Source organism: Lottia gigantea (genome assembly GCF_000327385.1).
Source record: "Lottia gigantea unplaced genomic scaffold LOTGIsca_78, whole genome shotgun sequence".
NCBI lineage: Eukaryota > Metazoa > Mollusca > Gastropoda > Lottiidae > Lottia > Lottia gigantea.
In genome coordinates this window covers 736407-756365 of record NW_008710601.1, presented here as the reverse complement: position 1 = coordinate 756365, position 19959 = coordinate 736407, and the positions used below count along the sequence as shown (strand labels likewise).

The window sequence follows — 19959 nt, the reverse complement described above, 5'->3', positions numbered from 1 at the left end:
CATCAAAAGAACTGATAGCAATTTAGTTGTAAAAAAATAATATGCATAGATTATTTTAGGATTGGAATGAGTTACCATGCTTAATGAACATAGAAAAAGAAATCTGAGTTGATTCTAAGCAGTTTCCTGGCAACCATTTTTTCAAAATGGAGGCTATTTTCCAATAATTATAAAAGTGGTATCTTAGTTTTCAGAATTGAGTTATCATTTAATTCTTTAAACCCCTGTTACATTATGATTATAACTGAGGACATATTGTTTTTCTTTGAAGCAGTTAAACTCTATTGGATGGACAGGAAATGAAATGGAATCAATGGAGTTTTACGTCCTACTATTTAGCATTGGATGGACAAGAATTGGAGAAATGATCAATTGTCGGGAAGTTGTTATGTCAAGTTTATTCCTTATGATCAGGAGTTTTTATATATATATTTATATTAGAAAAAATATTCACTTACATTTCCTGAATCAAATTGTCTAATCTGTTCTTCATATTTCTGTACTTTATTTTCTAACAGTTTACGGCTATTTTCACTAGCGTTTAATTTGACAGCATTACTACCTAGTTCTTTTTCCATAATAGAAACTTTTTGTCTCATATTATTCAGTTCAGCTTGAGAGACAGAGTCAGTCCTAAGAATGAAACAAATTGAGAAATTAAAACTGTAGAAAGCACCATGGGCAGTGTACAATAGGGGAAAACAGTTTCCATGACAGTGCCATAAGCGTTTTGTAACTTTCAAACTATGTTAGAATCGTGAACAAAATAAATTGAAGAATTAACATTAAAGATGGTGTGGACAGGCAGGATAAAATATTTTGATCACTTACTTAGGCTTTGACAGATTTTCTCTTAAAGTATCTTGTAAGATTTTATTTTCCTAAAAAAATAAAGATAAGAAAATACAATAAAACTGATTGAAAAGCAAATGAATTATAGAAGAGAGATAGTTTGTACACTATTACTGATTGGCTAAGCAAAAAAATCCTGTTTCTGAGACTAAAGTATGATTGGTCCAAAAACAATGGCGCACTCTGTCCCTTTAAGATATGTTTTGTTAATTATAGAATAGGAATAGGATTTAAAATCTAGTACTTTATAAATCTATAGTTCTTGAAGATAGATCTCCATACTTACTTTCTGTAGTGCTTGTAGAAGATTTCGATCATTGCTTTGTTCAAATTGTCGTAATCTAGCTTGTAGATTGTTGGTTTCAGCTACATGTTGATCATGAGCGTGTTGAATACGAACTTGTAGAGCATTCATCTCATTGCTCTGTGATTCAAGTTTCTCTTTAAAAGCTTTCTCCATAGCAGCATGTCGGACTTTCTCAGTATTTAATTCTTGTTTGATCTCTTTAGCTTTAGAATTAGAAGCCATAGCAATTTGTTGTTCTGAAATAGTAAACAGGACTTAAGGCTATTGTGAAAAGAATTTTAAACATTTTTTATGTGTATTGGGGACACTAATTGCAAACGGGTTTGCACGATAATCCATATTTTGTGATTAGTGTCCTCATCAAACACCCAAATATTAGTGGCTTAACTCAAATATTTGTATGTTGCTTTATAAATCATGTTCACTAAACTTGGACAAGATGTCACAATTTATGCCAATCTGTTCAAATCATGTTGCAATTTCAATCTTAAAATTACCTTGTTGAAGAGCTCTTTCTTTTTCTTCTACTTGTTGTTTGAGAAGTGCTAAACCATCTCCTTTCTGTCCTTTTTGACTCTTCTGTAATAACAAAACATGTAAAAATAAATGTCAAATTCTATCAGTTTATGACTGTTAAAAGAAATTTATTTGATAAATATTAGCTTATTGCTACTTAAGACATGCTATTATTTTATAGCTATATATTCTTTATAAATAATTACTGTATTGGTGTTGTATAGCTTCATCATAACTATTCATATTTCTTTTTTTGGTGATTCTACACTGAATCTAACTGATTCTTGGGTTGTTAAATATTTATAGATATGTAGATAAACATCTATACAGACAAATGAAAAGCATACCTTATTCCAATCAGAAGTAATATCAATGGTTCCACTCTGTTTGTCTAATAAAACTTCTATTAAACTTTGAATATCAGCATCATTTAACGAAGCATTTTTAATAGAATTAATCAATGGCATACTGTTGCTACTGGTAGATTCTGAAATATACAAATCATACAATCCTGAATACTTTTTGAAAATATGAAATTGCTATTCTACTCAGAAAGAATAAAACCTAAACACAACTGAATTTGCACTTTAAAATTAATTCTAGCTGAAGGGTTAATAATCCATTTTGTTAAATCAAACATATATTAGCTTAGCTATGCTGAGTTGACAAACACAGTTGCAGAGTAACATCAAGGGTTTTGGAAATGGAGAGTATGCCCTTGATGGAAGTGACACTTTCAGAACTTCACTTACAGCTACTAGGTTAACACATTATGTGTGTAAAACAGCAGATTTCAAAGTTAACATACATAAGACATGGTGATTTTTTTATTTACTTAAGTCTTTAGTTATCTTTGTCAATAAATCAATATTGAAAACACATCTATCTAATTTAAATCTTTTTTAACGCAATTACAATCAAAGAAAAACAAGATAATTCATAGCATCTGTCATTCAAATTCATCATTATCAACTGAAGTTCCCAGTACTAGTTGTAAATTTTTATGGTTATGTCTTGTTGCTGTAGAGAAACAGGTGGTATGTTAATGAGAATACCAAACTTCATGATAAAGAGAGTCACACTGTTAAAACAGATACCAGGTCAGAAAGAAGTCTACTACTCAACAGGATGTTTAACATCTAGACAGTTTACGTCTGTGTAAGCTTACAATTTGTTTAGCAAATGACAATGACATAAAACAAAATTTTGTGTACCAGTACCAGTTCTTATTTAAGGCTATAATGCCGTCTGGGATGAAATGATAGAAATTTGTCAAGACGGCAAAATTAGCCTTGCGTCTTCTATCTTAGCTTTGTAAATTAAACACTGTACATGGCAAATAACTAAAAGAATGTTAATTAAAGTACATTTACATTTAACATGCTATTTAAATTTAGCTTGCTCATATCAAAAAGACTATTCAATTCAAGTCATTTACATTTAAGATTTGATTTAATTGATTACTAACTATGGACAACCTGTATATTTTTTCTAATTTTCCCCATGAAGGATTGAGCCAATATTTAAAATATTGACTTTCATGGATCATATATCAACTGATAATAATCTTGGAGTTAGGAATGGCTGCATTAATTGCAGGTTATCATTGCATTTATAGGTAACTAACTAGTATCATGTCACAAATTAAATTAATAACATGAGAGTAATAAGTGTGACCTATGATATCTAATTAACAGTGTGCTAATTATGTACACATATTAATCCACACACACATCAGTAATTAACAGTAATAATATACTGTAGGGTATTCTCATAAGCTTAATAACATCAATTTCTTCTAAAATTTAAACTGAGGTCAATGTGACCCTTTAAAACAAAAGAATGATGAAATTCATGCAACATTTTATGAAACCTTGCATGTTCTAACTCCTACATTTTTTCTATCTCCTGTATCACAAATAATATTTGATATTATCTAGTCAACTTATCAGTACCTAATCTGGATTCTTCATTTTTTTTCATACGGACTGTCCCTAATCTGAAAAGCCACTCACTCCAAAAGATGTTTTATATCAAAAGCACTATTAAGCCAACATAAAATCATGTGTATATGTTTACAGCTAATAATATAATACATATATGCAATAAACATTAACACATAATATTGTTTAAATATTGTAAGAATAGAAAAATTGTTTACCTTGGTTATTCTTATTCTTGTCAGTTTTCCTAGACTTCAAATCAGTTCTCTTTTCACTCTTGATGGTTTTCTCAACTTCTATTTGAACCACTTCAGTGATGGTGTCAACTTTGGAACTTTGTTCTTTCTTCTTATCAGATTTCTTCTTGGATTTATTGGAATCATCATTCTTTGGTGCCTTTTCATCATCATGTTTCACATGTTTCAAAGCAATTTCATCTTTAGGTGCCACTTCTTTATGAAATAATACCTTGGTGGTAGTTGTTTCGGAAACAAGTGGTTGTTCATCTTTATTAGCTAGAATTGGTTTCTGTGCTTTAACCTTCTTACTCTTTTTCATAGACTGAACAGTGACACTTTCCTGTGCTTCAATGACCTCTGGTTCTATCTCTAAATTGACCATTTTATTTTCTTTATCCTTATGATGGTCCTTTTCTTTATCCTTTTTGGTTTCTACTTTCGGTTTCACTTTTTCTTTAGCCACTGGCTCCTTTTTCACTTTCTTTTTTGCCACATCTACGATTTTTTTCTTCGATTTAGGCTTTTCTTCCTCTTGTCTTCTTCTCTGTTCCTCCAAAACTTCATCAAATGTTTTTTCTTTCATTGTGAAAGCAGTTATTAAATAAATTATGATAGCAGACAAAACACACACCACTAAACCAATTAATATAGATTGAGGATCCATGGTGATTTTCTTGCTAACTTAATCTTTTTTTATAGTGTTTTAATTCCTGAAAAAAACAGATGAGTAAATCATTACGTAAATACAAACCTTGGCATCAAGGAAACGGTCAAAAATTCCAGCCACTCCCCTTTTCTTATAGCAAGGCATGGAGGAATTCCCTTGCAAGATTGAAATCACCCTAATTCCTAATATTACTTTAGCTTTTTTGTACGATTATTATTCAACTACAAATCCTGTTATCCTGATCCAAACAAACACACAAGATCTAATAATTGCAACCATATGGCAAACACTAAAGTTTAGATTCTGAACTTACGTAAAAGGATTCGGCGAAAAGTTAAAATAGTCCACGTAGGCACTTGTTAAAAATGATTGAATCTACCGGTGTCAAGTCCAAAATACGACAGCAAACAGTGTCGATAGTTAGATCAGAATCAAGGAAGAAACTGACAAAATTTCACCAGACGATAAAACATATCTATAGATTACAGGCCCGGTAATATTTCAGCTCAATGGGTGGGTGTCAATGAAAAGACCAAAATAACTGGTTTGTTTTCTTTCTGACCTTACTTACTTTGCAAACACCATGAACAATACGACAGCCTGAACCACCCGAACTCGCGTGGAAGTCACGTTTTCATTGGTAGATATTCAAGACGGTGAGTAGATCTTGCGGACTCACTCCCTGCCACGTCAAATATAATTTATCTACTTTTACAGCTTAATTAGAGAAGTTTTGACAATTTAGACTAAAATGAACAACATATCACGAAAATATGCATATTCATAGGAGAAATTCGACCTACATGTTTATAATTGGGCTAAATTAAGGGGTTTTAAAAGCATTTGTCAACAGGGAAATGGAGACGTTCGAGCTGTCGGATGCAGATTGAGATTGAAATCGAGGACAAGAGACGCCATCTAGCGGTAAATAAAGAAAGAACAACTCATTCGTCCCCACTTGACATCTCGTGAAAATAATCTTCAATGATTGGTCGACATATTTATGACCTGCCAACAAAGGTCAAATATATGACGTCATGAACCTTCGAACCAATGAAAACATTGGAAAGAATAAAGCTCCACCCAGAAACCTAAATTTTGGGCGATAATGGTAAACAATGGAGAAAGGAATAGGTTCTTTGGGCGAAAATGTACAGCCATTTTAAACAGCGTACAGCATTAGCGCGCACCTGACTGGAGTGAATACAACCATTACTACCCGGCTTCTTTGTTCAATACCAACGTTCTTGTCGCTCACTCGCTTCAAATTTTTAAAACAGCATATCTTCGAAATGGCACCACAAAAGAGAAGCGCAGAAGAAGCAGACTCTTTGATCACTGGAGTAAAAGCATTACTGGTGGATATTGAGGGAACCACGACTTCAATATCGTTTGTAAAGGTAAGTTTTTATTTCCTTTTTCAACTTCAAATAGCCTTAGTGAACGCGGATATTTAGAACAGGAACATTGTGCGATTTCCCCTTCCTTGTTTGAAATCCCCGCTAATTTTTTTTCGGCCCCGCAAAAAAAACTACAAGGTCGTTGCTTATATTTGCTTTGGTGAATTTTTAGTTATTGCTTGCTTTAAAAATTTGAACTGCATCAATTTTTCCTGCACCGTGTATTATAAAAGTATTGTGCGTGTGTATACAATCAGTAGCTTCGTTGGGGGTAAAATGCAATCAAGTGCCACTGGATTTTCACGCCTGCTTCCGAAAACTTTTGATTTTCCACGGTTCAGTGAGTTGATCCTTGATTGGGAAATTGCTTGATGGTAACGTACGACACGGAATAGTTTGTAATATTCCTTGCGATTCTCTGTGAAGAAGCATTACATTAAATACTTCACTGCAGAAATGGTGCCGGCAAATATCAATAATGGCATCATTGACGAAGGAACACTATTGATCCACTTCTTCGATCGTTAATATTGTGACAATCACTTCATTAATATTGGTTTTATTTCTCTTATATATAACTGTTAGCTATCTTTGACGCCATTATTATAAATTCTGTATACTGTACAGAGAGTGATTAATACTACTCGTGGTGAACAAAAACCGGCCTACTATCGTTGTGCAGTTCAGTGGGGTCAAGGTCGTTTTCTTCCTTGTTGCTTTCAATCAATATCTATTTGATTGATTACACCTATTCGATTGCGTAAGCTTGGATTTCAAGTATTTTATTACATCGAGATTTGGCCCAGTTGTGAAAATGTTTCATTGTTCCTATGAAAGGAATTTCACGCCAAATGAAAAATGGGGGATAATGTAAACAAAGCCCGGCTGTGAAGGGGTCAAAGGGTTTGAACGGCAGCGGGAAATATTTGAAGTCACGTGACCAAAAAGATACTTCTAAAAACATTGTTGCTTTATAACCATTTACACATTAACCATTGAAATACTACCACTTACCAGTATATAACATTGTCTTGATATATACTCCCACACACTAGTCATTATGGCTAATATACCATGGGAATTATCTTATATACCATGAGGTATATCAATGAATTATCTCATTGTTTACACCATTCACTATTCTTTGTCTTTTAAAGGTATACTACTTCTAAAAATTAATATAAAATTTAAATTTGGCCAATAAGAGTATATTATATTCATCAGTGGACTTACCAGGTGCCATTTTTTTTTTAAATCCCTCTATAAGGATAATATGATACATCCATAAAACAAAGTAATTATATGACAATTTATATTTACAATTTCAAAATTACCTGTCCCCTAGTACTTGACAATTAGCAAAATGAAATCATTTGAGAAATTTTTAACATTGAATAACAAGATGTGTCATGAGTGATGTAAGGAGTCGGGTTTTATTTGCTCTACATGATTCATAAAAATAAATATATAAAGTATGCAATATATACATAATGCACTATTTTGTTATTGTAAATTTACATGCAGTGTAATAAAATTTTGACAATTAATATTTTTCAGGACAAATTATTTCCATATGTAAAAGATAATTGTGAAAAGTACATTACTGCACATTTTGATGATGCAGAAACACAAAAAGATATCACAGCTTTAAGAGAATTGGTAAGTGGACTGTTCATTTAAAGATGGGTTTCCTTATTTTTTAGTGTCAAATTAAGCTAACAATATGATTGATTGGTGTTTCTAATGATTATCATGTATTCTTTATCATATCATTATGTTCTTATTGCATATAATTAAGTGTTTTAACCAATAATAAATGTACATGTATGTACAATCTGGATAAACAAAAAAAAGGCGTATTGACCTCTTGATCGGCCATTCATTGAAATTCTGCTGGTAATTCTCTTCTTATTTAGCTAATTATGAATTGATTATGGACATGTGAGACAAACTGGTTTTTTTCCAATTCATTAGAACACCTCTACTTTCTATTCATATAAGTATTAGCATATTCATTTTCATAAATGAAATTAAGGGAAGCCATCTTTAAGCTTTTATGAGCACGGTCACTGTTACCTTTTTTACCAGAGTTAAGCAGAGAATGCTTACCGTTTTAAAACCATTCAGAAATGGCATAATATAATAGAGCTCTTGCAGGACCACAGACATCTGACAGGAAATCAGAACTGTGCAATCAGAGGCGACATTTATCTTGATAAGCATAAAGAGGCTTGAAAACATTTTAAGATAACCAAATAATACAATAATTGTTAGCATTTGGATATTGTCCAAGAAAAACCAAATTCTGATGAAAGTTGGATTAATTTCTTTGTCATTTGCTTATTTCACTGTATCCATGGTACAAGGCAGCAGGCATGCCCTTCCAATGTCTGCTAACCCCTCCATGAAAACTATATCTCCTCATTTTATATAAATATATTCAAATATTTTAGGCCAAGAAAGATAAGGAAGAAGGTAAAGAAGGTGTAGTAGAAATACCAGATGCCACAGATTCCAATAAAGATGATGTTATTAAAGCAGTCATAGATAATATTAAATGGCAGATGAGTTCTGATAGAAAATCTACAGAACTCAAACAGATTCAGGGACATATTTGGAGAGAAGGTTACACAACTGGTGTCATCAAAGGAGAGTAAGTAAATTTTATATCAATGAGAGGTATTATTAGTCTAAATAAAGGGCTAAATCTATTTGAAATTCTACTTTTGTTTTATTTTTTTAATATATCAAAATGTATCTTATGAACACTGACAATCAATAATTTACTGTTGTCTTAAATATATCCTGAGCTACCCAGTAGAGTAACATTACATCATCCTGATTGCTTCCCCTTGGGAAAGTTTGATGAGTCAATAAATAAATATTCATGAGGTGGAATATGAATATTAGTTTACCAAGGGCAATGAATGGAAGAAAAGATTAAAAGATTTTAAAAATATTTAACTGCCAGGCTGGACAATCTCACCCTTTAAGAGCACATGATATCACTTTGACTGATTTGGTAATTCAACACATTCTCAAGTGTTCACAGAACTATTTACTTTTTTTTTAACTGTTTGGTACCCATATATGTTTTCTTTTTCAAAATTATAGAAATATTTTGACATGCCTATTATGTATGTATATTTAGATTGTTTGAAGATGTATGTGATGTATTAAGACAACTTCAAGAAGAAGAAATCAACATCTATGTGTATTCATCAGGAAGTGTTGAAAGTCAGAAATTATTTTTTGCTAATACCAATGAAGGAGATATGTCCGATGTAAGTATAGCTGATTTGCTATTTATTGACAGAATGAGTGAAATTGTCCACAGGAAAGAAATGAAACAAATTGTCCATGATAATGGTAATTGTAATGGTATTTTGCATTTACATTTTGAATATTTTTTTAAACGGGAAAGCATTTGTTATTTTGTTATGTTCAATTTGTAGGTATTTAATGGTTATTTTGACACTACAACTGGGGATAAAAAAGATAGTGCCAGTTATAAAAAAATAGCCTCAGAAATTGGTGTTTCTGGTGATGACATTCTTTTCCTTACTGACTGTACAGAGGGTAAGAACTATGTTTTTGTAATACTATTAAGAGTTGTTTCCCTTTACTTAAACTCCATAGGGGCTGCTCGATTGGCAAGTTCACTGCTCGTTTAGGATTTCTGGAATAAAACCGTAGGTGCAGACAGAATTCAAAATGGCAGAGAAAAGAAATTTTGAATGTGACATAATCTGGTTCCGTACTGTTCTATTGATGCCAGAAATGTAACAGACAGAACCTGTTCCAAACCTGCCAATCGAGGGCTACCCCAGTGTTGGAATACATGGAATTGAATTTTGTGTTCCTCCACAAAAATAGAGTAAAAAATGGAATATAAGATATTTTTTTTAAGTAAGACCAAAACTTTGGCTCCCTTTGCAAGAGTTGTTGCCCTTGGATTAAACTCCTCATTAACTGAAAATTTTTTGTTAAATGGTTTTTACTTTCTATTTATAGAAGCGACAGCAGCTGTGGCAGCAGGATTAAGAAGTACATTAGTTATTCGACCAGGTAACAAAGATCTCGATGAGAAACATTTACAAAAATTCTCCTGTATAGAAAATTTTAGCGAGTTATTTGGTGATGAAGATGATGAGGAAGATTTAAAAAGATTAGCTACAGGAGATAATGGAGATTTAGATGATGATGATGACGATGATGAAGTAGTTGATGAAGATGATGATGATGGCGAAGACAGTGAAGGAGATGAGGGTGTTTAAGCTAAACAATCATCTTCATAAAGCAAGGAATCCATTGAACTCAGTCCATGTCAAAATCTAAAACTGAATCTGAAAAGGCACCATGTAGCATTGCATTTGATAATCTAGGAATTCGCATCCTGAAGGAGATTGACATGGATCCAAAAACCACTACCAATGGCTTCCTTGCTTCTCATCGAAAAAAAAATCTTCATATTGCAGCAATTAGGCCATGGTTACATTATATTTATTGTATATAGATAGTAGATTCATCTAGTAGATGGACTTTGGTTCATCAAAAAGATGCCATGTTGTTTTTGTTAGTGTTTTTGTGTTCAATGAGGACTAAATCTCAAATTATGTTAGAGATTACGACTTTTAAAAGTTTCATTTTTTTATTTGCACGTGAAATTGCAAATACAATATCCATTTTTAGTTGCAACTTTTATCAAAATGTACTTAATGAATTGAATTTTCTAATCAAAATTTTGAATCAAATTACGAATTGAAAGGATTTCCCTGTTTGCATCCAATATGTATAGTTAGACTACCAATAAATGTAAAAGAGTAAAAGAAATTAAATCTTCTTTGGGCTTATAATGTCAGCTGTCAGACAGTGTGCAATGAGGGAAATATTTTCAGTTTATCAGGAGATCTACTCAATTCTGATAACTTCATATTGTCTAAGTACAAATATTTTAAAGCTAACGAGTTTTAACCCAAGTTATTATAATTGCTCGTATATAAAACAAAAGAAAAATACTTTCTTGTATTCTATTAATTTCTTTTTTAATTTGCTTAAATACTGGTTTTACCAAAGGTATTTTAATTCCAAGTTATCAGTGCAGACAAGCTGTTATTAACTAATGAATTAAGATGTGTTTGTATATTAAGTTAAGTGCTGTTATAACCATGGTCTATAGGCAGCTAAGATTCTAATTAATTATAATCATTTATTCCCATTTTAATCATTTTCATTAATCATCATCATTATAGTTTCGTGTTCATTTCTTTGTTTTTTATCCTTCGTTTTTGTACATTTAGAAACTTTAGTGACCAATTTAGGTGAATACTAGTCAAGTTTCTAAATAAAAAATATATACATATATAGTAGGTTTGTTCTATTTAGTAATTGTTTTGTTAATTAGTACTTAACTACTTCAAATGGCAATTCAAAATTGTCACTATCTTTTGGGAACTTTGAAATCATACACTCATCGGATTTGAAGATTCTTCGCTAAATATGGATGCATATGTATCTGCATAAAAGACCCAATTGCACATAAATGACTTCAACACTGTATGGTCTTAACCCTAGTTCTGTTTTAAATACTTAAGTGGAATATTTGAAACTACTTGTTAAAATATGCACATCATATCACTGTGACAGTTCAATATTCAAGATTACAACCAATCATGCAAAAATATGCAAAAATGTTATTGATAGCCTGCCAGGCTTCTTGTATTTTGGCACAATTGCCTGTCAATTTTCATCAATTACCCTGTATTTCTGTGAGGAAATTGAGTATAATTTGTATTATTTTATTTCTGATCTATACACGTTCATATCTCAGGTTCTCAAAATAAATGTAGTTTCATAAAATCTGTTTTGTTTTTTATTTTAATTGGAGAAAAAATTGTCAAAACTAAGTTTAATAATATTTTATTTAGTACTTTGTATCACTTCTTCTGCTACTGATTTAGCAAAAGAAGACCGGGTCGGTATGCTTTGCACTTTGCAATGAAAACCTTTCAACTGTGGGAGAACTATTAGTGATTTCAACCAAAGAGTAGTTGATGTTTTGTGCTCAGTCTCTTAGCCTTTCATCATAGATAAAGGGGGAAACAGTAGATCTCAATCTATGCCAACATTGTCACCATCCCCGTCCTTAGAGTCTTTGTTCATCAGTAGACTAACCTGGTGTCATAACTGAACAACAGAATCTCTCTATAAATCCATAAAACTAAGTAATAATTCATTAAACAAAGTAATTTTAAAACGTGCTTTGAAGAGTGTTTCAATAATTATTTAGTTTAATAGATATATCGTCTTATATAGAGTTTCTATTCTTTAGTCATGGTACCTGGTAAGTCCAACTGATGAATATATATACTTGTTGACCAATTTTGAGACTTAAATTTTTAGGTCCATTCTAAGAGGTAGTATTCCTTTAACAGCTATTCTAAGGTCAGCATTGTGGGCAAATAGTTTGGGAGTGGAACTTGCTTCAAATCCCTTATCTATCTATTGAATGAATAATAAAACAGAACTGATAAATAAGCTTGAAGAAATTTATTTCAGGTTTCACTACAACTCTTTATAAAACCAATAAGGCCAGCTTACATTTTATTCTAAAGAAATAAAGTACTGTTATCAAAATTTCAAGATTTCAAAAGAAAAAGCATTCCATTTTAATTGACAAGAAAATCTTATGTCTCTTTTTGAATAAATTATGCAAACTTGACAATTGGTAAAGATTTTAGATCAAAATTCTTTCTTATACTTAGAGTTTTACGTATACTAAGACTTTTATGAAAAGGAAAGAGATACTGAATACAGCTTGGACTATTCTCAAACCCACATATTTCATATATACTGATTCAAAGATTCAATAATTTTCGATGATACACTTCTATTAGGGCATTCCAGTATGATCATACATTTTTTTCATTACGGCATCTTATTAAATTAAATTTGACTGGATTCCATTGTTTCTATATAAATAGTTTGGAAAAGCCCTATTCCAAAGCAACGCAACTCTCTGCAAGTTTTTGTTGAGAAAAGACACAGCAGTAACACATCACATGCTAAGTTGTGGCATGGGATATTTTCCACATCATCAAATAACCAAATACTTGTGTATGTAAATCAGGGTTTGAGAACAGTTATAACATACAAGATATTGAAAGCCAAAGTGAATAAGATGGTAATATTAAGCTTGAATGTTCACCATATACATACATTATAATAACATGTACAAATGACCATAGAGGAGAGAGAAGAACGATCTTCATTAATGAAAGAGCCATATAAATGATATAACAATTATAACGATGAAGATATATACAATGAGTGCTCTAATAAACCATTTACAGCCGATATATATACAGCATTTAATAATAATAATAATTAATAAATAGGTCGTACATAATTAAACATCAGTAACTCATTGGATAACAAGATTCTTGGGGATACAGTCCATATTTCTTAGCCCAAAGATTTCTGGTTGTGTACTGGTCTTTTAATTTGATAATGTTCAGAGAGCTGCTGCTATAAACAGGCCATGTTTCACAAGTAGAAAATCCCTTTGAAACTGTGCTTAGATTTTGAAAGTTTGTGTTAAACATGGGTTACATTTTAAGCCCGAGGTACATGTTAATGTTTTGGTTTTGCCATCAATCAAACCATTGTGCACTAAAGTATTTATGTTTCATCCAAAATACAATTGTTATCACCCATAAACAAACTGATGTATCTTCCTAACACATCATACATAGAAGCTTCTATTGTATTTAATGCTAGTAAATTAGCATTTACATTGTCACAACCCATGCAATTGAAACTTGCCACAATTTTTCAATCATGGAAAAAATTTGCTTCATACAAATAATTCGCTTTTATTAAGAATTTCTCTTTTATCGAAAATTAACAAGAGAATTTCAATTCGAAAAATTCATCTCAAAATAATTTGAGAATCATTACAGGTGAGACAGATTTGTGCTCATTTAAAGATATCTCCCATTGTGAAGAAAAGACTTATCGTCATTAAAACTAATTACAAAATTAAAAATTTGCGTGATATATAATGGGCAAGTGACAAATTCATTCAAATAAAACTTCAGCATGCAGTCAGAAAATCTCATCAAAATCTTAAATATTTTTATCAAGTTTCCAAGGAATGAAGCACTGATCGGCTGACAAATATTTCAAAACAAATGATGATCTACAAAACACCAGATGCCCTAAAACAGACATCAAATCAGTTTTAAACATCAATCTGTGAATTCATACATTTCTAAAGAAGCAACCCCAAAAAAGGCCCAGTAGTCCTTCTACAGTTCATTTCTAAATAGATTAAGCTATTTACAATAATGCATCAAATAAAATATAGAAGAGATCAACAAAAGATTTATTATTCTAATAATAGAACAAACAACCTTCACCTGAAAAAAATACACCTTAACCTAGGAGTTTTCAATGGGAGATAACTCTACTGTACTCTTATTTCCAAACCTACTTTTGGTCATTTGAAAACTTTCAATGTACAATGTTGATGCAAAAAGGCCGTAGACCTCAATTTGTAGCAAAAACTTTTTTGTAAAACCAAACACGAAGTTGCAAAACTGTTCAGATTTACATCTGAAATCAGCAGGTAAATAAGAGATGACCAAAAGAAGGTCACGGGCAAATAAAGAGAATACAGTTGACATCTGGTTTGATTGATGGCTTACAAGGAAAATAGTTTACAATTAGACAATCTAACAGTATCACAATTAATACAGTTTATAATAAATAATAGTACATCTCACAGAGCCTTTCCCACCAAAATCTCTCCTATGTCATGAATTGAAATCAAAGAAAACATGACATTTAGGCAGAAATGGTTGAAAATCATGAAGAGGGTAGTTAGCGTAATACATGTTATGATATGATAAAACTATTTTATACATGATGATCATTCTTATGCGAGTTTATGGCAATTAATTCACAAAACTTTGGCAACAAAGCTGTGAATATATGCATCACATAAGCTGATAAGAGAATAGTAATATATGGATGCCAACTGGGCTGTTGATTCAGCCATTTTGGACCATCTTGTCATGACTTTTCACAATAATTGTCACCAAATAATGCAACATTTTTACCATAAAGGGACAGATGCGCCATTATTTTTTACCAATCATACCTTAGTCTCAGAAATAGTCAATCAGTATTAGTGTTCAAAGTTCACTGCCGAAATTTGATACTTCAAAATCATGTGTGTCCAGAATTATCTGCGTTTAAATGTTGAAATGATGACTGGTCAATTTAAGATACTCTGAAGACACTCTAAAATGTGAGTAAAATTCCTAGTTTGAGATATTTTTAAAGGAATTATACAATTTCCGTACATTTCTAGTACTTCTGAAGACTATGTACATATTTTCAAGACTCAAATCAATGCCCCCAAATGGCACACCTTTAAAATGTACATATATGCTGTTCAAAAATAGAAAACAACAGCCCATGTGACTAATTAACAGATTCCTTTAATACATTTTTTTTTTGTTCTTCACAAAAGGCATCCTACATGTAGCTAAGAATATGCAAATATGTGTGATATATCTTCTACATATTATGCTCTCTATGAATTGAAGAAAGCTTCAAATGCCACTGGACTAAAAGCTGTTAAATAAATAATGTTCCCTTTACCCCATAACTAATCTATTGTCTTTCTATCACTTCTTCAGTAACCATAAATTTGTTGAATGTTACCATCAATTTCCAAAAGCATGGAAAGATAACCATTAGTGTCAATCTATAATGGTTACCAATGACATTAATTCAAGGTAACCCTGAATTTTTCGATTTTTTCCAAGATATTTCCACCATTGATCAGAAAATTTTCAATTTGAATTTGAAACTGTACAAAGGTTACCATACAATTATAATATGTCAATAATTTCATTGCAAAAAGCTGAAATTTTATTCTCCACAGGTTACCATAGATGGTCACTTGGTTACCATGGATGGTTACTTGGTTACCATGGATGGTTATTTGGTTACCATGAAGTATAAATGCTGACCAACAATGTAAACAAAGCAAAGCAAAGCGAGGTAACATTGTCAACAGCAAATCATCCAAATGAGTACTGTACACTTAACACATATACATTCTAACAAAAAAGAGTTATTTGTCCAGGTCAAAAGGGTCGATCATTCAACTGATCTGAACTAGCTGTTCTACCATGAATACTTAAATCACCAACAGATCGACGACTCTCCTGTAATAAAGATAGGAACGGTTATTATCAAGTGAATCAATGAGCAAAGGAAATTACCATGTATCATGATCAGAAAGTCTTAAAGAGCTTGGAGTTGAACCTAGAGTGCAACTGGCCACGAACACTACCAGGAGTAAGACTAAGAAGCAGTTTGACAAACTAATGCTTTGAACAATCTTGAAACAAGAACTCGACCATAGCTTGACCATGATTTCAACCAAGAGATTGGACTAAATACTCAATCAAGACCTTGACATAAAACAATATTACCCCTAAAGTCGATGAAGGAAGACAAAATGGTGGATCCCAATTACCAATGTACCAAATTTCGGGGATAAAAATACACAAAAATATATGTATAGTAACCAACCCTTCTGTATGGAGCCCTTTTAAGAGTAAAAACTGTGCATTATAAACTTAATTTACTTACATGTAATTTATCTTCTTTATTACTAATTATATTGAGAACTGACATGGAACTTGCTCTTTTCATACTGAAATAACACCAAGAACTAATATTAACATAAATACAAAGCAATGGATACCACTAATATCACTAACTTTGTGACAATACAATAATACAACACATTAAAACAACAATTTATTTGAATAATTCTACAAAATCACATAACACCCACAAAATATTTCTATATATATATATTTAACCTTTCCTGATAATTCATGTAAGGATGTGGCTGTCTTCAGAAAAAATTATGAATCAAAATCGGACATCTAGATTCTTATGATACAATGGAAGTTTACAGACTGATGTGACTTTCATGGTCTTATTTCTCAAACATAGTAATATTACTGCCCTTGTAAATATTAATATCGATCTGAACAAAGATCTTAATTCTGAAAATGTTACCGAAAGTTGCTATTAAATAATATCAGCTAGGAAAAATCTTAATGTTTACAAGAATGTTATTAAAATTTGTTGTTCTGCCTATGATAATTCTACATCTCTGTGTCAAGGAGTTTCAATAATTGAAGATATAACTAGAAGAGGGCATAAATTTCCACATTATGTAATATACATATATATAGGGTATTGGTTGCAAGCTGAAAATTTAAAGCTGGATTCCTTATTTGGATAAACAAGCAACTGAAGCATGGTATAAAATATCATTCGGATATGTTTCATTAAATCTCATTTGTTTCTAGATTCATTTTCTTGAATATTTTGTTTATATCTATCATAAGTATAAACTATTGAAGTAAAATGGGAACAGCACAGCAAATGGGGAAGAATGGGTAGATTTCTTTGATATTTTGTCTTAAGAAAATTCTTTAGATTATTTTATCTTTACCCTATTCAAAAAATATCTTTTGAACATTATTTGATAAATTAATATCTAAGGTGAATATAAATTTCATGCTAAACATGGAAAGCATAACATTCAAAAATACTGTGTACAAAAAAATTTTGTTTGTGGAAATGCTTGGTGCTCTGAACAGCATTAGCAGGGTGGTGATGGCAAGGGCAGATAACTGCTGACCAACCTTTGATGCTGGGATGTCATTCCTTTTATATACCAACTTAAACTACGTAAAAGAGAAATAACTAGTAGAAATAAAAGGTGCCATAGATGTTAGAAAATGCTGGAATTTTTCTCAGAGCATTGCATTCGTTCACATGAATTCTTCCGAAGAGAATTGCTTTAAGGGAAACATTTTAGAAAAAAACATAATTGAAAGTATGCTCAAATAGCAATACATATTAAAGATTTGGATCAGAATTCTGAAAGCAAAAGCTCTGAGAGAAGTTTTAGAAATTCAGACATTCTCAGAAAGAAAAGATACTAACTAAAAAAAAGAAAACTCACAACTATCAATAAGGCTAATAATATAAAGAAGGAAATAAAATAAAAGTAGAGGAAACTACAACTACTCTCACAAACAAATTCTTAATTTGTGACAAATATTTATAAGCAGTGATTGAAGCCATTTTCCAAATTAAAAGGTCACCCCCCACCTGCCAGTCTTTAAAAGGATTGTTTTTCTTATCTTGTGTCTGCAGCATGAGATGAGTTTTATCACTGAATTCCCTCTCAAAATAGATATTGCAAAAATTGGTGTTCAATTTCCTTCATCATTATGTTTCAGTTGATGATGTGAATATATCGTGGGTGACCGCTTGAAACTTCGTAATGCCATATTTGGTCATTTTGACTTTTTGGTACCATTAGTAAGGTTCTAAAATCATGGATCTTGTGATCAAATCCTCTTATTCTTAGCTTGATCGTAAATAACCAAAAAACCACCAATTAAATAACACGTATATAAATAGTCTTATATTATACGAGGTTCAATGTTCCTTTTTCTGCAGATGAAAACAAAAACCTCATATACTGTACTATTATACAAGTTATTGGTTGAATAGGCCAGAGTACTCAAATTGTTATACGAGATTTAAATTTTCAAAGAATGAAAACCACAAATAGCAGTAACAAAAATAATAAAAAAGATTTTAACACAATAAGCATCTAGTTTTTTGTGTTTTTCTCGAAAAGTAATTTCGCGTCATATATAGTTATAGGAGGTTTCAAGCGGTCACCCACAATATTCATAATAACCAATGAATTAACAGAAAAACTCATGTCTAATTAAATTTCAGCATTATCTGAGAAATCTAAAAGGTACAGTAATTTGTATTATGTTACTTTCAAAGCTCATGTTTATATCCAAAATCAAATTATTAACAGAAAAATAATTGAAAGTGACTATTTTCTTTGCAATAGTGTTATTAGTGCATCACTAAAGGCTTCATGCACTATATATATGTTTACTATAGTTTTACCCAAACTATATACAAATTCATTCACCAACATCAATATTTATTCATAAAAATATTTTTTTTTCATGTTATTGCAGTGATTAATATGATTAATATACACTTTGTTTGTCTGCTAAATACAATTATAAGTTTCTTTTCAATCTGCAATCAAATGTGACATTATGAATGTTTTTCAGCCTTAAGTTCTGCTGTAATGATTCCTGAAATCTGTCAGCAGAAAACTCATAAAAATAGTGGTTGTTTATTTCACAAAATTCAAAAGATCTAGCTGAAATAATGGTATACTGGTAGAAATAGCTAAACATAAAAAAACCTTATCTAAATAATAAGCTGAAATCTGATTGGTTGAAATTGTTGTCAAAAAGAAAGATGGAGGATATGAATAAAGGTCAAGGCTAAATTTCAGATCACTTACCTTCCAGAATCATCATCAACTGGACCCTTTCCTTTTAATTTCTGCACCAATTTGGCACTGCTTCTTTTAATGGAAGCTCTTAGCTTGGAGAAGGAGCCACTACGCCTTAATTTGCCGGTCTGATAAATGTTAATAGAGTAGAGTAGGAGCAAATAAAACACATATTTATATTCTAAAACTAGTCATTCTTTAGTTCCAGGAATGGTGCTTTCTTTATCTTTCAATCAAAAATCATATGAGCCAAATCAGAAATTTCAAATTAGTTTTGGTCATTTTTAACTTAAAAGGATGCTACCTCTTAGAATGGACATAAAATTTCAAGTCTCAAACTTAGTTTTATGGATTTATTCAATCATTCTTTTGATTCTTTTGAATCCACTGTCCATTGATGAACAAAGACTCATTTTAAGCAAGTCTAAAAATTTCTATTTTTTGGTCATCGTATGAGGTAGTATACCTTTAAAGACAGCATAATAATGATTTATCAGTTTTTAATTTTTAACCAAGGACCTTATGGTGGCCTTTATAATTCTTAAAGGAATAAATTTTGAGATGGCATAATTCCTGCTAATACAATTGGAA

At 31.3% G+C, this 19959-nt stretch overlaps 1 protein-coding gene across 1 annotated transcript; it reads left to right on the top strand.

Annotated features, from left to right (window-relative positions):
* Nucleotides 1-5816: 5816 nt before the first annotated feature.
* Nucleotides 5817-10201, top strand: LOTGIDRAFT_132223 (hypothetical protein; the record flags this gene model as incomplete). The annotated part of the gene is made up of 6 exons (XM_009066589.1): nt 5817-5924; nt 7482-7583; nt 8384-8577; nt 9076-9208; nt 9380-9503; nt 9939-10201. 6 exons carry the CDS (start codon nt 5817-5819, stop codon nt 10199-10201), a joined length of 924 nt encoding a protein of 307 aa, XP_009064837.1.
* Between the last annotated feature and the right edge of the window lie 9758 nt (nt 10202-19959).